The sequence below is a fragment of the Alternaria arbusti genome, assembly GCF_024043155.1.
Source record: "Alternaria arbusti strain BMP 1465 chromosome Unknown scaffold_1, whole genome shotgun sequence".
Classification (NCBI taxonomy): domain Eukaryota; kingdom Fungi; phylum Ascomycota; class Dothideomycetes; order Pleosporales; family Pleosporaceae; genus Alternaria; species Alternaria arbusti.
The window spans coordinates 115,760-136,494 of record NW_026249941.1 but is presented as its reverse complement, the minus strand read 5'-3'; the positions used below and the strand labels follow the sequence as shown (position 1 = coordinate 136,494).

General features: G+C 51.8%; 6 protein-coding genes across 6 annotated transcripts; 3 read left to right on the top strand and 3 right to left on the bottom strand.

Annotated features, from left to right (window-relative positions):
* Positions 1-264: 264 nt before the first annotated feature.
* RAD15 (DNA-dependent ATPase of the nucleotide excision repair factor 4 complex) lies at positions 265-2,664 on the bottom strand (the record flags this gene model as incomplete). The annotated part of the gene is made up of 1 exon (XM_051440628.1): positions 265-2,664. The coding sequence occupies one exon, from the start codon at positions 2,662-2,664 to the stop codon at positions 265-267; it is 2,400 nt and encodes a 799-aa protein (XP_051306799.1).
* A 386-nt stretch (positions 2,665-3,050) lies between these two features.
* Positions 3,051-7,907, top strand: J4E86_000050 (uncharacterized protein; the record flags this gene model as incomplete). The annotated part of the gene is made up of 1 exon (XM_051440627.1): positions 3,051-7,907. The coding sequence occupies one exon, from the start codon at positions 3,051-3,053 to the stop codon at positions 7,905-7,907; it is 4,857 nt and encodes a 1,618-aa protein (XP_051306798.1).
* A 299-nt stretch (positions 7,908-8,206) lies between these two features.
* Positions 8,207-9,741, top strand: J4E86_000049 (uncharacterized protein; the record flags this gene model as incomplete). The annotated part of the gene is made up of 2 exons (XM_051440626.1): positions 8,207-9,317; positions 9,386-9,741. The coding sequence occupies 2 exons, from the start codon at positions 8,207-8,209 to the stop codon at positions 9,739-9,741; spliced, it is 1,467 nt and encodes a 488-aa protein (XP_051306797.1).
* A 349-nt stretch (positions 9,742-10,090) lies between these two features.
* On the bottom strand, positions 10,091-10,492 carry J4E86_000048 (uncharacterized protein; the record flags this gene model as incomplete). Its single annotated transcript, XM_051440625.1, has 1 exon — positions 10,091-10,492. The coding sequence occupies one exon, from the start codon at positions 10,490-10,492 to the stop codon at positions 10,091-10,093; it is 402 nt and encodes a 133-aa protein (XP_051306796.1).
* A 2,126-nt stretch (positions 10,493-12,618) lies between these two features.
* On the top strand, positions 12,619-14,068 carry J4E86_000047 (uncharacterized protein; the record flags this gene model as incomplete). Its single annotated transcript, XM_051440624.1, has 2 exons — positions 12,619-12,786; positions 12,923-14,068. The coding sequence occupies 2 exons, from the start codon at positions 12,619-12,621 to the stop codon at positions 14,066-14,068; spliced, it is 1,314 nt and encodes a 437-aa protein (XP_051306795.1).
* A 4,032-nt stretch (positions 14,069-18,100) lies between these two features.
* CEL1_1 (Esterase/lipase/thioesterase) lies at positions 18,101-19,582 on the bottom strand (the record flags this gene model as incomplete). The annotated part of the gene is made up of 5 exons (XM_051440623.1): positions 18,101-18,448; positions 18,501-18,843; positions 18,891-19,011; positions 19,061-19,196; positions 19,259-19,582. The coding sequence occupies 5 exons, from the start codon at positions 19,580-19,582 to the stop codon at positions 18,101-18,103; spliced, it is 1,272 nt and encodes a 423-aa protein (XP_051306794.1).
* Positions 19,583-20,735: the final 1,153 nt, after the last annotated feature.

Sequence of the window (20,735 nt, the reverse complement as noted above, 5' to 3'; positions counted from 1 at the left end):
TATTTGTAACCCGATTCTACATGCCTACTCTGACATGCACCTCACCGTAAAGTCACGCATACATCTGTCAAGTGGATGATCTTAGGACCGCGGCTTATCATGCGCCTTCAATTCTATTCTTCTACTATACTTCAAATCACCCTTTGGTGCGCGCCCAAGATGCGTTATCCAACCCAAGCGCTACGATGATGAATTGCCGGTCTCACTAACACCGCCCTTCATGTAAGGATATCCACGAGGGATTGGCTTGTCGTCTGCGCCATTCTATGCATCGACAGTTGCCATCTCAGCCATCTCAGCATCAACATCCGCCGTGCCCCCGAACTCATCCACTTCATCAACCTCCATGCGCTCGACTTCGGCTCTACCTTCCAACGCGCGCATAGCCGGGTTATCAGTCCCACTAATACCATGAGCCTCCTTCTTGCGCTGATGGGCCTCCAGATCCTCCAGCGACCACGACGAGTGTCCTTCTGTTTCCGCTCGGCTGAACGGAACACTCATGTCTTTCAAGAAGGCCTTTGCGGCGCCTACAGCCTGGTCGATGGACAGCTTTGTGCTCTTAGCGTCGAGGCCTTGTTGGATCCATTTGGGGAGCTGGGTTTGCTTCTTGTTGAAGCGTTTGTCCGCCAGGACCATGATTCCGTAGTCGTCTTTACCGCGAATGACGCGACCTAGACACTGGGCTGCGTGGCGCATGGCATCGAAGGAGAGGAAGTCTGCTTCTTTGATGCGGTAGGTTTCTCTCAGGAACTCCAATCGCGCTTTCAGAATCCTAGATTCGGTGTATTGGTATGGTACACCCATGCACAGCACAGAGCGGCCGTAGTGGTGGTCGAAATCGATTCCTTCGCTGACCTTTCCTCGCGCGACGCAAAGTAGGACGGCGCCGCGGCCGTTGTTGCAGGCTGTGCGGAAGGTTTCTAGCGCGAGGGCGGTTTCTTGGGCGTCGGGTGTTTCGACGAGGATGAGCTTGTACTTCCAGACTGTGTCAAGAATTTCCATGCCTTGCCAAGCTGAGATGATGCTCTCCATGTAGAGGTATGATGGGAAGAATACGACGACACCATCTGGGGTCAGTTTGCAGAACTCAATGAGCAGGTTGCCAAAATTCCGCTGCACTTGCAAGTCGTTGCGGTGTTCGAATTGCGATGTGACTTGGTTCTGATCGTTACCGCGATCGACAATCATAGGTAAGAATGTCTTCCGTGTGAGTGTCATGGTGAACGATTCTTGAACAACGGTATTAAAGTTGAGCATGCGTGGGTACATGTCCAGCGGAGACATGGTTCCGGAAGTAACGATGACGGAGTAGAAGCGCTCGAAGACAGGTTTGATGGCTATGGCCGCGTCTAAGCAAGTGAGATGTAGAACAGGATTTGGTACTGTTGCCGTTGCTGATTCGAAAGGCTCGATGATCAAGAGAAAGCCGGTCTCGTATGTGGCAACTAGCGTGGCGAAGGTAGCGACCTCCTGGAGCGGCTGGTAATCTTCAATATTAGTGAGTTCCAAGGTGCGGACAAGCGATGTCAAACGTTCGGCGCAGAATCGGAGTGGTTTCCGCTCAATGAAGGTCAAGTCTTTGCAATGTTTGAGGAAGTCTGGTGGTGTGTCTGCGACGACGTTGAGAACCTTCATGCGCGTCTTGAGATACTCGATGAAGCGCTTGAGAAAGGCAACGAAGTGTTCTGCTCGCCGTATGTTGCCGGGTACGGCTTCTGTGAGGAGATCGTCTGGTAATGCTGGATTAGCCATGAAGGCGTCTTCGTTTCGCGCTTCATCGGCAGCTCTGAGACCCTCGACTAGCTTTGCATATTCATTTTGCAACTTGGTCGCGTCGCTGGTCTTCATTTCTGTAATCTTGCGATCGAGGTTGTTGACACCTTTAGTGGCTTTCCGGAGTACATCCTCGGTAAGATCGATGCTGAGAGATTCGATGCACACGTTGTCGATGTTGTGGGCTTCGTCGAAAACGACAATGCAGTCTTTGGATAGTTCTTTCGATACTCTGTCTGCGATCTTGGGATCTAGGAGGTAATGGTAGGAGTAGATGATGACGTTGCAATATGGCATCATTCTCCGGGCTGTAAAGTAAGGACACTGTTTCTGCTGCTCACCATACTTCAGTATGCCATCGAAAGTCCATACACCAGCCGGTATGAGATTGTGGGGTTCCAGAAGATCCAAGTTCTCGTGGTACACGCAAAGCTCGACATCCTCGCCGCGCTCCTTCTTCTCCTTCACAAAGCCAGCAGTCAAGCTGCGACACCTCGCGTCTACTACGGTGCCGCTCTTCTCTCGCTTGACGGACGGGTGCAGACAGAGGTTTTTCCGACTGGTCAATCCAAGACCCCGAAATTCTTCCTCGTAGCCCAGCTCGGTAGTGCGGTACTTCATCAGCGCCTTGAGTTCAGCCAAGGCCTTTTCGATCTCGGACATGGTACGCGAACAGTAGATCAGCTTCCGTTTTTCAGGATAGTGCTGCTGGTAAGCGACGATGAGCGAGAGCAGAGAAATGGTTTTACCCGTTCCTGAAGGCATCTCGAGGACACAGTGGCCACCCTGATCCAGGGTGCGCTTGAGATCGCACATGTAGGCATATTGCTCTGGATATACTCGGGGATATGGGAATAGCACGGGGAGGTTATCGATGTAGAACCTCATGTTGATGGTCCACCGCCCGCGCGGATTTTGTTGTAGCGGAGGGGAGTTGGTGGAAATGAAGAGAAGTTGCGAGTGTGCGTTGCCTCCAGACGAAGTTCGGTCGCGGTCAGCGCGACAACGCTAGGACCGATCGGGCCTGGCCAAAGGGCAGGGATGTCCCCACCGTCTTCCGCTACCCACAGTTGGTGCCGTCATCAAGCAGAGCCGCATATTTCGCGTAATCCGCAAGCCTCTGCCATGGTGACTGACGTGCGAGCGTGTGTTTCTTTTGTGTATTTGGATACGTAGCTGCAGTGGCTTTCACTTGTTTCGTCGCCACAAAGACATCCCGCCTACCTCTCCTCCGACCTCGACCCTGAGTGGCACTGCCCTCACCCAACCCCGCCATGTCAAAGCGTGCAACAAAGGCCCAGGCGAGCAGCGCGCGGGCGGCCACGACCTCCTTCGGCGCGTTCGGCGGCGCATCAGCAGCCTTCAGCGCGAGCACGTCGCCCCTGTCCTACGTGTCTGAGCCCCCAGACCTCTCCGCCATCTCGGACCCAAACGTCGTCGTCTACTTCCGCAACCTGTCCAAGAAAGACAGCACAACCAAGGCCAAGGCGCTGGAGGACATACAATCTTACCTATCGTCACTGCAAGAGCCAGTCGAAGAGGGCCTGCTCGAGGCATGGATCAAGATATACCCGCGAACCTCGATCGACAACGCGAAAGCCGTTCGCCAGAATGCCCATCTCGTCCACGGCCAATTCGCCGTATCCGCCGGCAAGCGCATAGCACGACACATGCCTAAGAGCGTGGCAGCTTGGCTATGTGGTCTGTATGACAGCGATCGATCGGTAGTCGACGCGACGCAGACCTCGCTCCGACAAGTCTTCAACACGCCCGAAAAGTTACAGAGCATTCGAAAGGTCTACCAACAGCCCATACTAGAGTACTGTCGCGATGCAGTGGACAAGGAGAGCACGGCGACTCTGAGCGACGAGCGGATAGTCAGCAAAGATGACGCCGAAGCAAAGTACAGCCGCGTCATTTCGGCCTGCATATCCTTACTGGGCAGCCTGTTGAACAACCTGCAGCCCGAGGAGCTCTCTAAATACCACGCCGACTACGAGACTTTGATTGGCGACAAGAAGCTGTGGCAATTTGCTTCATACAATGACGCTGGCATACGGCGCGCAGTGCACCGTCTTCTTAGGACATGCGTTGCGAAGGAGGACGCTGCTGTCCAGGAGAATCTCGATACCCTGAGCAAAGCCTACTTAGCTGAGGGGCTGAACTCCGATCAGACCGGTTCTGTCGGCGATTACGTCGAGTCTCTGACCCTTCTCACCTCCAAACACCCCTCCGTGTGGACTACCGACTACAAGAGCAAGACTGGGGTGGACAGACGCCTACGGCAATTCCTGAAGAAGGGTTCTCAACTAGGACCTCGTGATATCTGGGCCCGCATACCTGAACTGTTAAAGATCATACCAGAAGAAGTCCTGCCACAAACCAGTACCGACTCCGTGGAGCTGCTGAACGCCCTGCACGGTGGCATTATCCGCAAGGACGAGCCAAAGTACAATCACGAAGCGGGATTCAAAGCGTACCTGGAAGTGGCTGGGTATCTGGTTCAGCGACTGAGTGATGAGGACAAGACCAAGCTCCTCCAGGAGATGGTACTACCAATCATAACGCAGTACTTGCGATCGACGCTAGAGACCTCGCATTGGGCTGTGCCTTCTAATGCTCCAGGTCTGCTTTCTAAAGCATTAGGTATTGAAGGAATGGCCGTCGTGCTAGAAGAGCAATGGCCTACTCTCTCACAACAATTGATTGATGCTATCAAAACCCTGGCCCCCGAGCAGTCGAAAGACTACGAGAAGTCTCAAACGACCGTCATTCAACACGCCACACGCTTCGCAACTATACAAGACCGAGCGCTCACGATCGAGAGTTTGGCGAAGCTACAATCTGTTTGTTCCCAAGCTTGCTCGTCAATACTTGGGGAAGCTCTGGAAGTACTCAAGAACAGAAATGGAAAGCCATATGGCGCAGCGGGCACCATCGCGGTTTTGCCGAAACGAAATCCTAGCCTGATCTCATCTACCAAATCCGAACAAGACCTAGAGTCATTCATACAACAGGATCTCCCGGGTCTTGTGCTATCTCCTTCGTCTTCATACCTGATCGACATACTATATACCAAGTCCGATCGCGCGTATTTCAAGGATGCGTGGAGCGCGTCGCTCAAGACTGTTCTCAAAGAGACCGACTCTCCCGCGAAGACCAAGGCCCTTGAAGCAATTCTTACCTCTTCCAAGATCCCGCCCTCGTTCGATCTTGCAACCTCGGACCCTGAGTTGCAGAAGTACATTACTGCCAACGTACGCGAAGCCGTAGAAGGCTCTACCGAATGGGACTCGTTCAACCGTATGCTTCAATCGCCAGCCAAGATACTTTCCCCAGAAACAACAGATGAGATCCTCGCTTACATGACGGAAACCCTCTCGATATCGCACCAGGCTCCGTACTCATTGCAGGGCCTACGTCAGATAGTCAAGTCAAACCCGCCGATGCTCCGAGAATTTGTCGCCAGTCCTCAAGGCTCCGGCCTTCTGCAAGGCCTACTTCTCGCCTCGGAGTCTCCAGATGACGAAGTGGCACAGGACGCCAAAGCCGTCAATGCTTCCATTCAGACAATACTATCATCCGGATCTGATTCCAAGCAATCTATTTACAATCTCATTCAGCAAGGGCTGCGAGACGCGACGCCCACATCGGTCTCGGTCGAGACTCTGGTTGACTTGGCAAAGCAGTCTGTCAAAGCTGGTAGTGACTGGGATGAGACTGCTAAAGTGTTCCCAAGCATCGACGACTGGAATGCATCTCTAGAGCCATTCCTCAATGCTGTACCAAAGTCATCTCTGGCCATCACAAATCCCCTTGGTGGCGCCTTATATCTTGTGAAGGATGGACAGATGCCCTCCACGATCAGAACCATGTCCCGAGACGCCGATGGCTACTCTCCTGCATACAGAATCACGCAATACGTGGCGAGGCTTTTCAAGAACCCCGACTATTTCACCATGGACAAGCTTCCTTCTGAACTTCGGGCTGCCTATCTCCGCAACATTGCGATCGCTGTACAACTTGCAGATGATAATCTTGGTCTCGCTGGCGCGAACGGTTTCTGGGCGCACTACAACTCAGACGTTGAAGCCGAGGCCATGACCTTCATCACGGATGCTCAAACTCTTGTGACACACGAACTAAAGAGCCTTGCTGCGACGTGGTCGAAGGATGACGTCGACGCTACGCTGTTGTTCTGGGCCAACACACTCTTGGCGAGCATAGACGCCAGCGCGACATCTCCAGCTTACTATCACGCACGAGCGTACGCTGTCATAATCGCTGATGCCATTGAGATCGCTGGTTGGAAGAATTCACAGACTGCTCAACTTCAGGAAACGCTCAAAACGACGCGAAGTTCAAAGAACGCCCTCCAGATTCTTGCGTTGCTGAACGCTTTCAAGGAGCCACTGTCATATGCAAAGGCTTGTGAGCGCATGTGTAATGAGGTCATCGCCGATCTGACAGGTATCGATGCCCTGCAAAAGTCGCAAGAGGCATTACAGCAGCTTGTTCTATTGAACAGTGTTATGGGTCAAGAGGGGATCTTGGAAAGCATCGCCGGTCCTCGTCTTATGCGGTTTGTTCAGCATGTGGTACCGTGGCTGCAAGAAGACGCACTCTCGCGTCCTGTCAAGGCCGAACTGTGTCGCGCGTTGACAGTATTGCTTCCATTGGTCGGCGATATGTACGGTGAGCACTGGGCTGGCATCTTGGGTGCACTTGCCGGAATCTGGGCGACCACGAAAGAGCTGGAGTCAAACGAGTCCGGCATGGATAGCCCGATTCCTCTCGTGCACGCATCCCTAAAACTATACGCACAGCTCCGAACTTTGACGCAAGCCGAAGAGCCCAACGACGATCTTCTCGATGCTTGGAAAGAAAACGAGCAACCAGTTGCTGATGGGCTTATCAATATCTTGAAGCATTCGCAGCACTTTCCGGATGAGTTCCATCAACCACTCAAGATGGTTAATGATGTGCTGGCGCGCCAGATTTCTAAGGTGTCGCTCAAGCATCTGGAGTCCACTGAAGAACTTTTCCCTCTTCTTTACGTGGAGTCGCAACCTGTTCAGCAAACTGCCTTCGACATCCTGCATAAGCAGATTCCCGCAGCTCAAGAGCAGATATCTATCGATGCGGCATTGGAGAAGACTACCGCGCGTTTACCCGAGGAGTTGCTATCTCTGATCATCGACGCGCCTACGTTTGCAGCGATTGCTGACGCTAACTTTGAACGCAGTGTGCCGTTGCCGTTGCGCGGTTACCTATTGAGCTGGTTGCTGGTATTCGATCACCTGGAACATGCATCGTTCAAGGTCAAGAACGACTACGTTGAGCACATCAGAGAAGGTGAATACCTTCCAGGTCTGCTCGATTTCATGTTCGACTTTCTTGGCCACGCGCACAACAAGCCGGTCGACGTCTCCAAATTTGACATCACGACATACGAAGCAGATGTTGAGCCTCCAAAGCGCGATCTGCAGTGGCTACTTACACACCTGTACTTCTTGTGTCTGCGCGACGTTCCATCTCTGACAAAGACCTGGTTCAAGAGCTGCAAGTCGCGCGCCATAGTCGTCGCGCTCGAGCCTTGGACGGAGAAGTACGTGTCACCACCTGTGATTGTGGCCGCCCTCAACGCAGTCAACACATGGTCAGAGGAACAGGCCGCATCTGAGCCCGATTCAGCATTCGCGGTCAAGGTCGTCAACCGCGCACGCGAGATCACTGCGTCCTACGTTGTCGACGAACAAACCATGGCGATGAGGATCTCTCTGCCTGCCGCATTCCCTCTTGCAAATGCCCACATCGAAGGCCTTAATCGCGTTGCCGTCAACGAGCAGAAATGGCAATCATGGCTGAGAACTTCTCTGGGAGCTATTACGATCTTCAACGGCAGCCTGATCGATGCGCTGACCACGTTCAAGAGGAACGTCGATGGAGCGCTCAAGGGCCAGATCGAATGTGCGATCTGCTATAGTATAGTCGGATCCGATCGCAAGTTGCCTGACAAGAAGTGTCACACTTGCAAGAACTTGTTCCACGGCGTTTGTCTGTTTAAGTGGTTCAAGAGTAGTGATGCCTCGAGCTGTCCACTCTGCAGAACTAGCTTCAACTATGCATAGACTAGAGGCATCGATCACGTGCGGTAGACGACAACATCGTTCGTAAAAGGTGGATACTAAAAATATATCAATTCTCTGAGTCAGTTTCCATGATATAAGGTGTTGGTGTTCCGGCGCATAGCTGGACCTCGGCTGTACCTGAATCTACCCCACATCAACGCTACAGTATACCGAGCTGAAGCTGACCAGTCGCCCAAGCTTACTCATGGTTTGCATCTGTAGACTAACTCATCTTTATCCATTCTTCTGTACTGCAGTTTAACAACTAGCCGTCATCTACAACCCAACCTCCGACCACCATGGCGCCAGCCGCCCCCACCCTAGAGTTCAACTACGACATCTCCTGCCCCTTCGCCTACATAGCCTCGACCCGCGTTCAATCCCTTGCCCAACGTACATCCTCAACTCTAATCTACAAACCCGTCCTCCTAGGCGCCATCTACCGTGCAACATCCGCGCCCCAAGGCGCCGGCGGCTCCGCCTCTGATGTCTTCAACTCCACCAAAAAAGCCGTTACAGCACAGGGTATGCAGCGCACACTACGCAGATACAACATCCGATACAACCCACCGCCCCAGCACCCCCGCAAAACAGTCAATGCACTACGTTTGTTGTACTGTGTGAAGGACCAGGAAAAGAGGAGGCTGCTTACGGATAGGTTATTCCAAGCCTACTGGGTAGACGGCCAAGATGTGAATTCCAACACGACGCTTCTACAAATTGCGAGGCAGTGTGGGGTGGAAGGGTTGGGAGAAGAGTGTTTTGCTGATGTGAATGCGAGGAAAGAGTTGGAAAAGAGCACTGAAGAAGCGATCCAGAGAGGTGCGTTTGGTGTTCCTGGGTTTTGGATCCCGGATGCGGTTTGGACGGGGGTTGATGGCAAGGAGAAGAAAGGGAGATTCTTTTGGGGACAGGATCGTATGCATTTTGTTGAGGCGACGTTAATTGCTCTTTCGTCTTCTTCTTCTTCTTCAGCTGGGAAAGCGTGGAGTGGTGTCCCTGGACTCAAGAGTTTGATGCCTCGTTGCATCCCTAGGAACACGCCTCACGGTCGTGTCAAGGTGGAGTTTTGGTTCGATTTCAGCAGTCCGTGGGCGTTTCTGGGGTACACACAACTGGACAGACTGAAGAGTAACTTTGGTTCGGGACTGGAGGTTGTCATGAAGCCATTCCTGCTGGGTATTCTGTTTAGAGAGATCGGCGCGCCGAATCTACCAGGGTCGGCGGTTAGTCCTGCAAAGGCGAAGTGGTCGAGACAAGATCACGCGGACTGGACGGAGTACTGGAATGCTGTTAGTGCGCAGGATGGTGGTCGGCAGGTCAAGTTTCATTGGGCCGATACGTTTCCCATTCGGACGCCGACTGTGTTGAGGGTTGCTATCGTAGAGCCGGAGACGACGAAGTTATTGTGTAAGTCGCACTTTGGCCCTTTCTCGGTACATTCTACACATGTCATGCAGCATGCTGATCAGGCACAGTCGAAGCATGCTGGTCCCACAACCAGAACGTGTCCGACGACTCCGTACTCCGCGCTGTTCTTGACGAAGGCGGTTTCGATGGTGCGGACCTCATCGCGCGTGCGAACGAGCCCGAGGTAAAAGCCAAACTACGAGCTTTGACTGCGGAGGCTAAGGACTTGGGTCTTTGCGGCGTACCTACGTATCGTGTGCTGAGACAGACGGATGGTGGAGAGTGGAAAGCAGTTGGCGGGTTGGTGTGGGGACAGGATGAGATCAATGTTGTGGAGGACGTGATTGCTGGGTGGAATCCTGAGAGCTCAAGTGAGGTTGCTGAGGTGGCAAAGGGAGAAAAGGGCGCAAGTGCGAAGTTGTGAACGCGGCATATTGGCTATCCCGGGGAAGCGAGAGTATCGCAGCCTTGACAGCTTACTGGCATGATTCATGGCTCACAAGACATCAATGCACGGAGAGATCTGTTTGTGGACAAGTTGGTGACGATCAAATTATCGCAGTGTACCATGATTCATAAGCTAGGTACACACGCATGTCGTTGAGAAAAAGCAAGCCATTACGCCATAACCATGCGCCTTTCCTGGGTATCAAAAGTGGAAGTGTATCTATCTTTCCGGGGTATTCGTTCGTTTCTCGTGTTGAGTTGTAGGGTATGCGCCGTAATATACGCTCAGAAGCATTCGCAATGTGGATGTGGAAGGATCGACAAGCTCACACCGACAAGTCAATGTCACCGTAGGCACGGCGCTTCCTCCTCTTGCTCGCAAGTTGGGGGCTCCAGATGCCACTGAAGAGGTCCTCGCATTCGTCTTCGTCCTGCGAATCGAACTCGATGTCACCTTCCTTCTCCAGCACCATGCCGTTGTCTTCCTCTTCTACGCTCTCGTCCCATTCCGCGCCTTTGACGACTCTCTTCGTCTCCAGTATGAATTTGCCAACCTTGTACTTCTGAGTCTCTTCAGCAGCATCGACGTACTTCCATCCTAACACGGTACCACAGCTGCGACAGCTAATATCGGAAACGGTATGCGCACCCGTGACGAGCTGACGAGCGTGGGCTTTGTGCGTCAAAGTGTTCGGTAGGTCGCCCGCCTTCCAGCCTGTCGCTGACATGTCACCGCCAGCAAACGCGCTGGATGCCGATGGAGGTCCTACAAGGTATGCGCGACCATGACGCCCAGTGAACCCTTTGCTTATGATAGCCGACGTGGGGATGAGGTCGGCTAGGCACTTCTGACAGCGCAGATGTGAGTTCGGTTGGGCCGTCAAGAAAGAGGTCGGCTGGGGCGGAGAGGAGGACGGAGATGCGGAGGTGGTCGAGGTGCTGATGGCAGAGCTTCGGCGGCGGCGGAAGGGAAGACTAGGGAAGAGGTAGAGAGGGAATGGTTGCGTTGGTGAGCTCGGCATGGTGTACTACAGAGGGTCGATCGCAATATTAGTGGTGGTATAGTGATACGACTGTCGCCTGGCGCTATGGGACGAAAGATTCTTCGAGGCTTTCGGACGGCTAATCTATGAGGTCTCGCTTCTTGCTGCTTGGTGGAGATCGTGACGTGAGGATGGTGTAGTTGTGCCGCCTGATGGACGTCTGGCCGGTGTTGGCTCGGGTAGGGTGAAAGAAGTGACTACGCGTTGGGCGAGTGAAAGGAGACGAGGCTCTTTGTCCTCAAGCTCGAGATACGTAAGACGCTCCTAGGGGAGGCTGCCCACCCTTTGAGGCGTGTCGACGCGAAGGAGCAGATGACGCGCCGAAGACGGATGCGGAAATGTCGCGATAAGCGATAACGGGCGCCACAGCCGAGGAGGCGGGGTGGCGGGGCAAAACAGATGTCGCACCTCAGGCTCTCGACATCGACAGGGCAGACAAACTGATGCGTTCAAACTCTTGGATTTCGTATTTAGCAGACAGTGTAAGTGCTAGCGACAATATATAGAGTGACCATGGCGGTGAGTATCACGTTCTTGCGATCATCATCCGGCGAAGGGTGCAGCCAATACTTATGCGACACCAGATCATGCGACCCTCAAACCCGGGCGTGTCGTCACGAGGTGCGCTGGCGCTCTCCGATTGTGCCCGGGCAGTACTTCCACTACATTTGGTCTATTGCATCCTTGCAGTATCCTTGCCATAATTTACAGATACTGGTATCTTGTTTGGCCGGCACTTGCCTAATCACCATCAGACGCACCGTTGGTCTCGTCATGATGGCTGTATTCCATCGACGCCTCATGACCATCTACCATATAGCGACCAGCATGCCTCATGCTACGATTCCATCGTTCCCATACGGTTTCAAGCTTTGCCCAGGTGGTACCAAGATGTCGACGATTATCGACGAACGTGGGACTCGGTACAGCTTCCCAGCTTCGTAGGCGCGATTACCATGATCAACATGTTTCCTGGCCTGTAACTGGGCTTTGAAACATTTTGAACAAGGTTGACACCACCAGGCTACAAGGACCGAACAATCGCGAACTCAAAATGCAGCGTGTAGTCGGCGAAGACCATGCGACCTAAAGCCAAGCTATCGCCCCGTTGAGGAGCAGTACTTGATGCAAGACAGAATACCAAGACAGCTAACAGCGGCTGTTGGAGTCGTTGCATTCGTCTTTTCTAATTCTTGCGCTGGAGCCTGATGCCTTTTGTCCTTTTGTCCACGTGATGAAAAAATTCGTCGGGTTACTCGGTGCGTCTTAGGTCGTCATACGAAAATGTGCACCTATCTTGGTCAATACTTGTCTTATGGGAGTTACCCCAAGGAATGCGAAATAGCTTACGTTGATGACAACACGACTTGGCGATGGGGTGTTTCACCAAAGCTTTTACATGAATTTCGCATTTCACTGCCCGAGATTCTTCGCAGGGCTATTAGGCTTCAGGCTGCTTTGCTACTTCGGCTCGATCACCATGTGGTTTCATTGCTCCATAGTGGGTGTTCTCTGACGAGTTCTTCTATGTTCAGACTTATTCACAGTACTATTACGTTAACTTAATAAAAGACAAGATATCTTAGAGCCTACGTTAACGCCAGGTTACCTACTTTAAAGGTTTCTGTCTTAATTCAGTCTGCAGACTCGTTTATTTTTTTGGTGTGTGATATGCTATCAAACCACAAGTTTGCTAGATCGCTGCCTGCTTGATCGACAAACGGTACAGAATAGCAATCCAAACCCCATACATCTGGCCCATCCACGCGCCCCAATCAAGCTCTTGTGTTGAACCAGAGTCAATGAACACGATGGATGTCGCCGCGCGAATAGAATTCGAAGAACATCTCAAACTGTTGGATCGTTCAACAACCCGCATCAACCGAGTATTGTTCGAAGTCTTGCAGCACGTTGGACTGCAACTCCTTGATCTTGACTCAGTACACACGGCAGAAGCTCAACCGTTGCTTACATTCGTGGTTAGTCAATTCCCGAAGCCAAATGAATGCAATGCATGTACTGACTTTGTACACCTGTTTCCAGGCTAATCATGTCTCTTTAGACAATCTAGATCAAGGTTTAGCGTCTAATTACTCATCTGAAGTGAGAACGGAGATCGCTTCTCTCTCTGACGGATGGCCGATGTTGCACCGGGAAAGGACCAGAGACTACTATCGAGCCTACACTGCAGATGCAGCACTGTTCGCTCGGACATTGGCGTATCGCGCCGAAGGTCAGCCCTTTTTCAAACTTATTGACCCTCCCCGTTTCAATTTAGACATCGACACATACGAGGAGTCCATCGCACATCCCTACCTCGCGGCCCGAATACTATGGCTAAAGCAACGTCAAGCTAAAGGCAAAGAACAGTATCCAACCGAAGGGCATTATCGTGAGCTTACATTGGAATATGAAAGCTTACGCAAGGGCCTGAGCGATCGGATGCACAAAGAGTACCTCGATGAACAAGGAAGTCGAAGCTCTACGTGTCTGGAGTGGTACCTTTTCACCGGTATGGTTTCATACTTGACCTGCTGTCGGTACAAGCAAGCAGAGTTCATCGGTGAGTTAGATGCGGTGCTTGATAAGCGAAACGGTGCCTTTAGCGAAACGTCCTCTTATGACGGGAGCGACAACGAGGCCACAGAAGGCGAAAACGATCATGGTGCTGAAGAAGACAATGACGATATGGAGGACACTGTACTGTTCGACTCTCAAGATAACGACTCTGGTTCCGACACGAGCAGTGAGGTCTCACCTAGTAAACGACCACCAATCTACCCAGCGGTATCGAACTTCACCAAACCTTGTACCGAAGAAGCAATGGCAGCGAATGATGAGACCGACCGCCGTTGCTATGCCTGTTATTACGACTACGGGGTGTCTTTCTCGCATTCGAATAGAACTGAGCCAGCTATCCGTACTCCCTGCGGCCACGTTCACGGTACCGTCTGTCTCAAGAATCACCTTAAGAGAGGCAGAGCCACTTGTCCCGTATGTCGTGAGAGACTGTTCGGGTTTGACCAGCGCCTTGATTTCCATGAAAGCGGCATGTATGTTCGTCTGGTGCAGGCTATAGATGGGATCGCCAAGCTAGATCCGGCTATCGATCGCTATCTGTTGGAGGGTCAGAAAGAGACACACAACTTCGACTTTGCGAAACTTCTCAAAGAACTCTTCAGCCTTTGTTCGCATATTATTACTTGTCGGTCTGAACTGCGAAAAGCGATTCCTGTTGAGATCTCAATCGAAGAGGTTTAAATTGGCTTATGGAAGACGTTGGGTTATAACGAGTTCTACGCGAGACCGACGTGTCTCCTGGATGATAGGTCGGAGGTAAGCAACGGTGATGATATGCATAGAGTATGTTAGACCGTTTAGATACAGTTTGCAGGAAACCACAGTTCGCTTGCGAGCCAGTAGTCAGCTTTCAATGACCTCATAACTACACACATTGCGACCTTTCACCCTAACCCTCCTCTTCATAGTCACACCAGAACACTCATCATACCGAAACAGTAACGAATGTGTCTCATAGGAAGTGAGACTCTTATGATTACGGATTAAAGGAATCTGATTCATTGTAGGGTAGATTTATTACAAAGCACATGTTGAACGATCTGCATCATTGCACATTCTCGTTCTAGTTTCCTAGAACCCCTAGAGCGTCCCGAATCTGCGGCCTAACGGATCCGTTCCTCTCTGTGCTTGTTGTCGCCAGAGTGCTGAGCGGGCTTCCATCACAGCAATACGCTCGTTCATCGCCATGACTCTGACTTGCGCATCGGCAAGCGCGTCTGGCTCGATTTCTGTTAAGGCATCAGTCTGTACAGTGATAGCCAAGTGACGGCTGCCCCACATGATCCCTTCCAAGAAGTCCCGGATGAGCACACCTGATCGTCTCAATGTACCCGTGGAATAGTAAAAAAGCCTGTCGTCGTTTATCTGGTCGACTGCTACCGAAAGCCGGAGACCCGAAGGCTGAATGCCAATGTCATGTTGCAACCCAGATTTTGCACAGATCGAGTCCACGTCTTCCAGTCGTTCTGCGAGGTCCATGACATTTTGAAACACCTGATATCTGGGTTCGATGCCTTCCCACCAATCCGAAATTGGACTTCTGAGTCTTATGGCAACCGTCGAGTTGTATCCGTCGATACATAACAATGGGACATCTTTCAAAAATTGAAGCAACGGGTGCAAGTTATTCCACTGGAAACAGAGGTGAAACGTGTGACATTTGCCGCAATCGAGGGGCTCCATTATGGTCATTATGGTATCGCGGTCATGATTCCGATAATCAAAATGAGCAATCATCCAGAATGCGGTGTGGTAGAAATCCAATTTCTGGAGCCAACCACGTTGATTGTCGAAGGTCTTGCCATCCGCCGTATCAGGTCCGACCAATAATTCCAAGCGTTGCTCAAATTCACGACCGATTTTGAGGACTAACTCTCCAAATGGCGGCCCGTCGGAGGAAATTGCTGCGGCAATCGCCTGGTTTAGAGGCTTGAAGTGCGGATTATCTCCTGGCTTCACCGGTGTGGCGCGCTTGTAAAGAGCTGGCTGTAGCTCGTTTAGGTTTCCGACACAGTCGCGCCATCTTCTGCAAACCTGCTTTACATGCAGTAGATCGAATATGCTGAAATGTATGAAGATCGCGCCCAGAAGTTCGGGTATTATCGTAACTTGCTGTGCAGCCGAGCGCGACTCGACGTTAGGGTGTACCATGATGGGGACGGAGTCGGTGAAGAAGGAACAAGGGCGACAATTGAGGTAAGCGATGGTTTATACGCAGCGGGTGAACGCCTTACACGTAATACTAACGAAGGGTTGGAGACTCGCTTGTAATACACGTCGACTAGCGCTTAGTCAGATGTTAGATATAGAGCAATTGATCCACTATACTCGCCAGATGAAATAGGCAGTCACATACCAGCTAACAAGCTTTAGGTCACGAATCGGCCATGGTCAGGTCAAGCGAAGTCTGGAGTGTGCATCTCTCGGTCTCATGCTCAGCCAACAGACTGAACGACATGTCACAAGCCTCTGACAACTTATTGCACGATACCAGGGAAATTATGATGAGCGCACGTGGTAGTGATGGGACCTCGGGATGTCGAGAAGGAGTTGCGGTGGTTGCCCAGGTCAAAGTCCGTCCTGTTTGAGCTAACCCAAATTGCGCTAGTGCCAGGTTCAGGAGGCAGCTACGTCACCACTGCCGCCCAAGCAGCCTCATGCAACACCATCTGGGCGTTTGTGGCCCATCCTCGCATGCGATTACCACGAGCAGCAATCGCACTGATCCTCCTTTAAGTCGTCGCATGGGCACGGAAACCAACAACGTGTCGCACCTTCCACACGATCTTCAAGCATCTTCGGTAGATGCTGCAGGCACTGCTGGCTAACAGTGGGGGAGAGGCTTAGGCGGAGCGTACGCTAATTTTGCAGGCAATGATAAATACAGATTGGGGCCAAATCAGGAAAGATTTGGAAGAAAGAACACAAGTTGGACACGCACGAACATGACAAGAGAGAACAAGAGAGTATTTGTATTCGGCCATGTGAGAACAGATCGCGTTTACTCCATACGAAGCAGACGCTCATGTTTGCCGTTGTGACGTGGATCTCGATATCTCAGTGAAAACGAACTTGGTTCGGCTATGCGACACAGACTCTGGTGTACCGAAGCGAACGCTCAAGATTGAAAGAAAGAAGATCTTGATCCATGATGCGAGAGTTCCTGCTTCTAGATACAGGATCAGTCGCTGCGATCTCTGGGCGCATTCGTTACTTCAATCACGAGCTGCTTGGTCTTCATCCGAATAACCTTCCTGCAAGCAGGACAACTCCTCCTGTGCCTTGTCGTACAGCTGGGCGATATAGGCTTTGTCCTCCTTCCATGTCTCAGCATACATTCCACTTATGACGTAAAACTCGTTGACAGTCAGTACCTTAGCGCGACCGCGTGTAAAGGTCAGGTCACAAAATCGCAGAAGAGCGCGTAGCACTTGCCCCAACTTGATGCCATCTTGATCGCGAACAATGGTATTCGCCACATCCACGGGTTCGTAACTCTGGACGCAAGTCAGAATGAGCCTTGTGTACACGGGCGCCATGAAATAATGTTGAAGAACACCGCGTTGCTTTGCGGTTTCGTAAGCGTTGATCACAGCCCTGGCAAACAACGCTAGAACGTACACATTATTGCGGCCAGCCATGCGACCCTCGATTTCGTCCAATGCAGGCCCCATCCGGTAATCTGCACTTCCGAAATTCCCAAGAGCGAATCGAAAGAGCAATTCTGAACCATAGCCTCGACCGCAGATTTCGTGGTTGTGTAGGAATGCAAGCCCGAGGCAGCGTATGGAGGGTGAAGACGCCGGCAACTGTCGCACCTGAACGCATGTTGCTGAGGTGTCAGAATGAAGAAAGTTTGAAGGGAAAACGTGTAGTTAAATTTCTCGAACGGATGCCATAGACGTTCCCATTGCTGCTCTCGCGCCGCGGCTGCGGTTTCCTCATCCTCGCCTGCCTCGATTGCGTCATAAAAATCCCATTCCATGCGACGAATCCCCTCTAGGGCCCATTCCACCTCCTGGTAGCTCAGCTTGAGAGGATACGTGGACATGATCTGTGGCAAATTTGGGTAATGTGGGTCTTCGTCATGTGGGATTGGGGTGGGAAGCTGCCACAAGCGGCGTTGGATGCTGGGTGTTCCGTCGACGATGGTCTTTAAGGCCTTTGAAGTTGCTCGAACATGAATGAGATCGTGAATATCCGGCAAACGGTTCAGGATGTTTTCCGTGAGCTCTGGTATGGCCAACGCACTTTGCGCAATTGATTGTTGTGATGTTTCTTCGAGCTGTAGGTCCATAGCCATGGTGTTATCATGTGCTGTCAAGGGGACTTCGGGAGGGTTGAATAATGACTTAGAAGTTCTTACTTCGCTCCAAGGATGTTTTGACATGCTAATGAGAAACAGAAGTTAGGGGCATTTTCACTTTGAGCTGACAGCAGCCCATCCTGCCCCGACCAGTATTTCACCGTGAATACACACCGCCAAAGGTGAAAGCGCTAGAGTCAAGTGTGCGCATTCTTGAACGAATGTTTATTGCCTACAGTGTATTTTAAAACTGTACAGCGTCGATTTTTCCGTCTATCTGATCAGAATGAAGCGAATGACATGATCAGACAGATTTATGTACAAGCGGTAACCAATGAGGCTGCGTAGAGCCAGAACCAGAGAGACAGTGAAAGCAACCCCGAAGCTCATCATGCGTCCTGATAAACTCAAACAGGCTGCGCGAAAGTGCTGCCGATGGGCCCGAACTTGATGTTCGAGAAGATGACTTGCGCATTCGGGTTAGCAGACTCTACATCGGCTGGCACGCCGCTGTTGACGTCGCACTCGCCGCGGGCGACACCGGGCTGCTCCGGATCCTTATCAGTAGGGTAGCTGCTGTCAAGCCAAAGCATATTGGCGTAGTGATCGTCCCAGAGACTCATTACGAGTACCATGCCCAGGTTCATGCCCCTGCCCATAGACTCCATGCCGCCGAACTCGTTGAAGGGGTAGACTTCCTCCTGGAAAACTTCCTTCTGCGTGTTGCACCATTCTTGGGTGATCGAGTTGCCTGTCTGTGCGATTGTCAGAATGGAGTTCATAAGGCTTGGTGACGTGAGCACATACCATGCCAGGGACTGTGGGCTCCGGGTTGGCGATGACTTTGCCGTTTTGCACATAGAAGCGCTTAATCTCGCTGAGCGATCCTCCAGATCCCAAGAACTGTGTGACAACTGTCACCTTCTTTGATGTGTCTACACCAGACTTGCCCTTGCCATAGAAGTCCCTCGCGCCGACACGGTATGGGTTGAAGTCGCAACCATTCGCATCGCAGGAGCCGGCATAGCGATCGAGCGAGTATGTTCCACCACACGTATCGTCTGTGCAGACTGAGTAGCCTTCAGGCTGACAAGAGTGTGGGGTCACAGCCGTGGAGACTGAGTTTGCCTCCCAGATGTCCATCTCGGTGCTGAGTCACGTCAGAATGGGCCAGGCCGAGCAGACTGACGTACTCACCAGCATGCACCATTTCTGCCAATACCCGCATTGGGGTCAGATTCGGATGCTTGCCAACCCTCTGCATTGGCTTTGCCATCGATGTACTTCAGGTCTCGAGCACATTGAGCGTCACAGTAACCTGGAATGTATCAGTTCATGCTCTATGAATGGCGAATCCTGTGACTTACCAGTCCCATACTTTGCACCGGGTGCACCATGGCCCTTCTGGGGCATGGAAACGAAATACAATGCTCCATTGAGACCGCATGGCAACTGCGAGTTGTCGACGTCGAAGGTGAATTCGTTTCCGATAAGGTTGAACATCTAAACGGCAAACAACAACGATCAGCGTCTGTGTAATACCTAGATATGGTGCGCTGCCCTACCTCATAGTTGTTTGCATCTTTCATGAGGTACGTGCGAGAGCCTATGTTGGTGGAGTATTGGTTCTTGGTAACGAACTTGAGAGTAAGAGCATTGCCAGAAGTCGTAATACCGTAGGTACCGCGGTAGTCTGAGCCTTCGATAGCACAGTTCTTGGTACATGCGGCGTTGGTCGCACACGCCGTGGTGTTCCACTCGTTTCCGTCGAAGCAATTGGTGTAGCCTCCAACGGAATGTAGCCAGCGCCAATTAGCATCAATGACAATCTCTCCGTTGACGTTGGTGCAGCTGTTGCCCCCGCTGCCTGTGCAGCGCTGCCAGGTCATCTTTGGGTGAGTTTCGGACTGCTCCGTTCCAATGACCCAGGCAGATGCGCGGGAGGCGCAAACACCCAGAAACACCGCAAGGTTTGAAGTCGACAACATGATGAAAGGGAAGACTGTGAGCTGAATGAAGGATGTGGGATGTCACACCGTTATTGGAGTACATGATGCTGCCAACTTATAGGATCGTCTCATGGCTTCGTTCCTAGCCATGCTTGTGTGCAAAGTACACAATGCATATTGCCCAGTCTCCAGAAGCCCGACCATGAGCTCATACAATATGAGGAACTGATCATGCGGTAATGTCTGACGGATTCATGGACATCTACTCCGCCTTGGGAGTCGAGAGCTCATTGCTGGACGCGATCAGGCTGTCACTTCGTCGCACAGCTAAGTTCCCAAAATGGTCTCCCCGTCATATGCATCTCAGAGTAGTGCGCTTCGTATGGATATTTCAACGTTGCCAAGTGATTATACTTCGGTATATGAGGTCAAGAGCCGTGGCGCTAAATGTACAGTGCGGGGTTAGCTTGCGAGCAACGAATTAAAGGTAGTGGTTCAATCCATCGCGAATGTACCGATAGCTAAGCATTCTTGGTGCCTTTCCCCGGACAATTTGTATTCTTGGATCTCGCAAGGGCAATTTAAGGATGCACAGATGGCCAGGGTGTATCGTGCATGCTGCAACGCGTAGAAGGCGGGGTCGCGAATGGCGAGTAATCAACTCAATCACCGCGTCGATCCAATTGGCGGGGCTGTATGACTACTCGTTGGCATCAAGACCACGGGGTCCTTTGTTACCTGGGATGCTCAAGTGTGTGACAAGCTTGAGAGCAGGTTCTCTCGCCGCGTGGAGATGCAATTTGGAGCCACCAGAGTGCCGCATCGTCGCAGGAGAAAGGGTATAGAGTGCCGAGGGCTTGGGCTCGATTGTTCCATATGGATTCCAGACGAAGTATCGATCACTGTGTCCTGTGTTTCGTCCCCTCAAGTCTGCCGTCTTTCATATGCCAGCTACAGTTCAGTATGCTCGCCATGAAGGAGCACTGAACCGAGAAGTCTTCCACGACTTGATCATGTGTCGGCTTTGCTAGGTATGTCCATCCAAGGTAATTATCGTGACCGAAGGTTACATCCATGACGCGTGCGATGATCG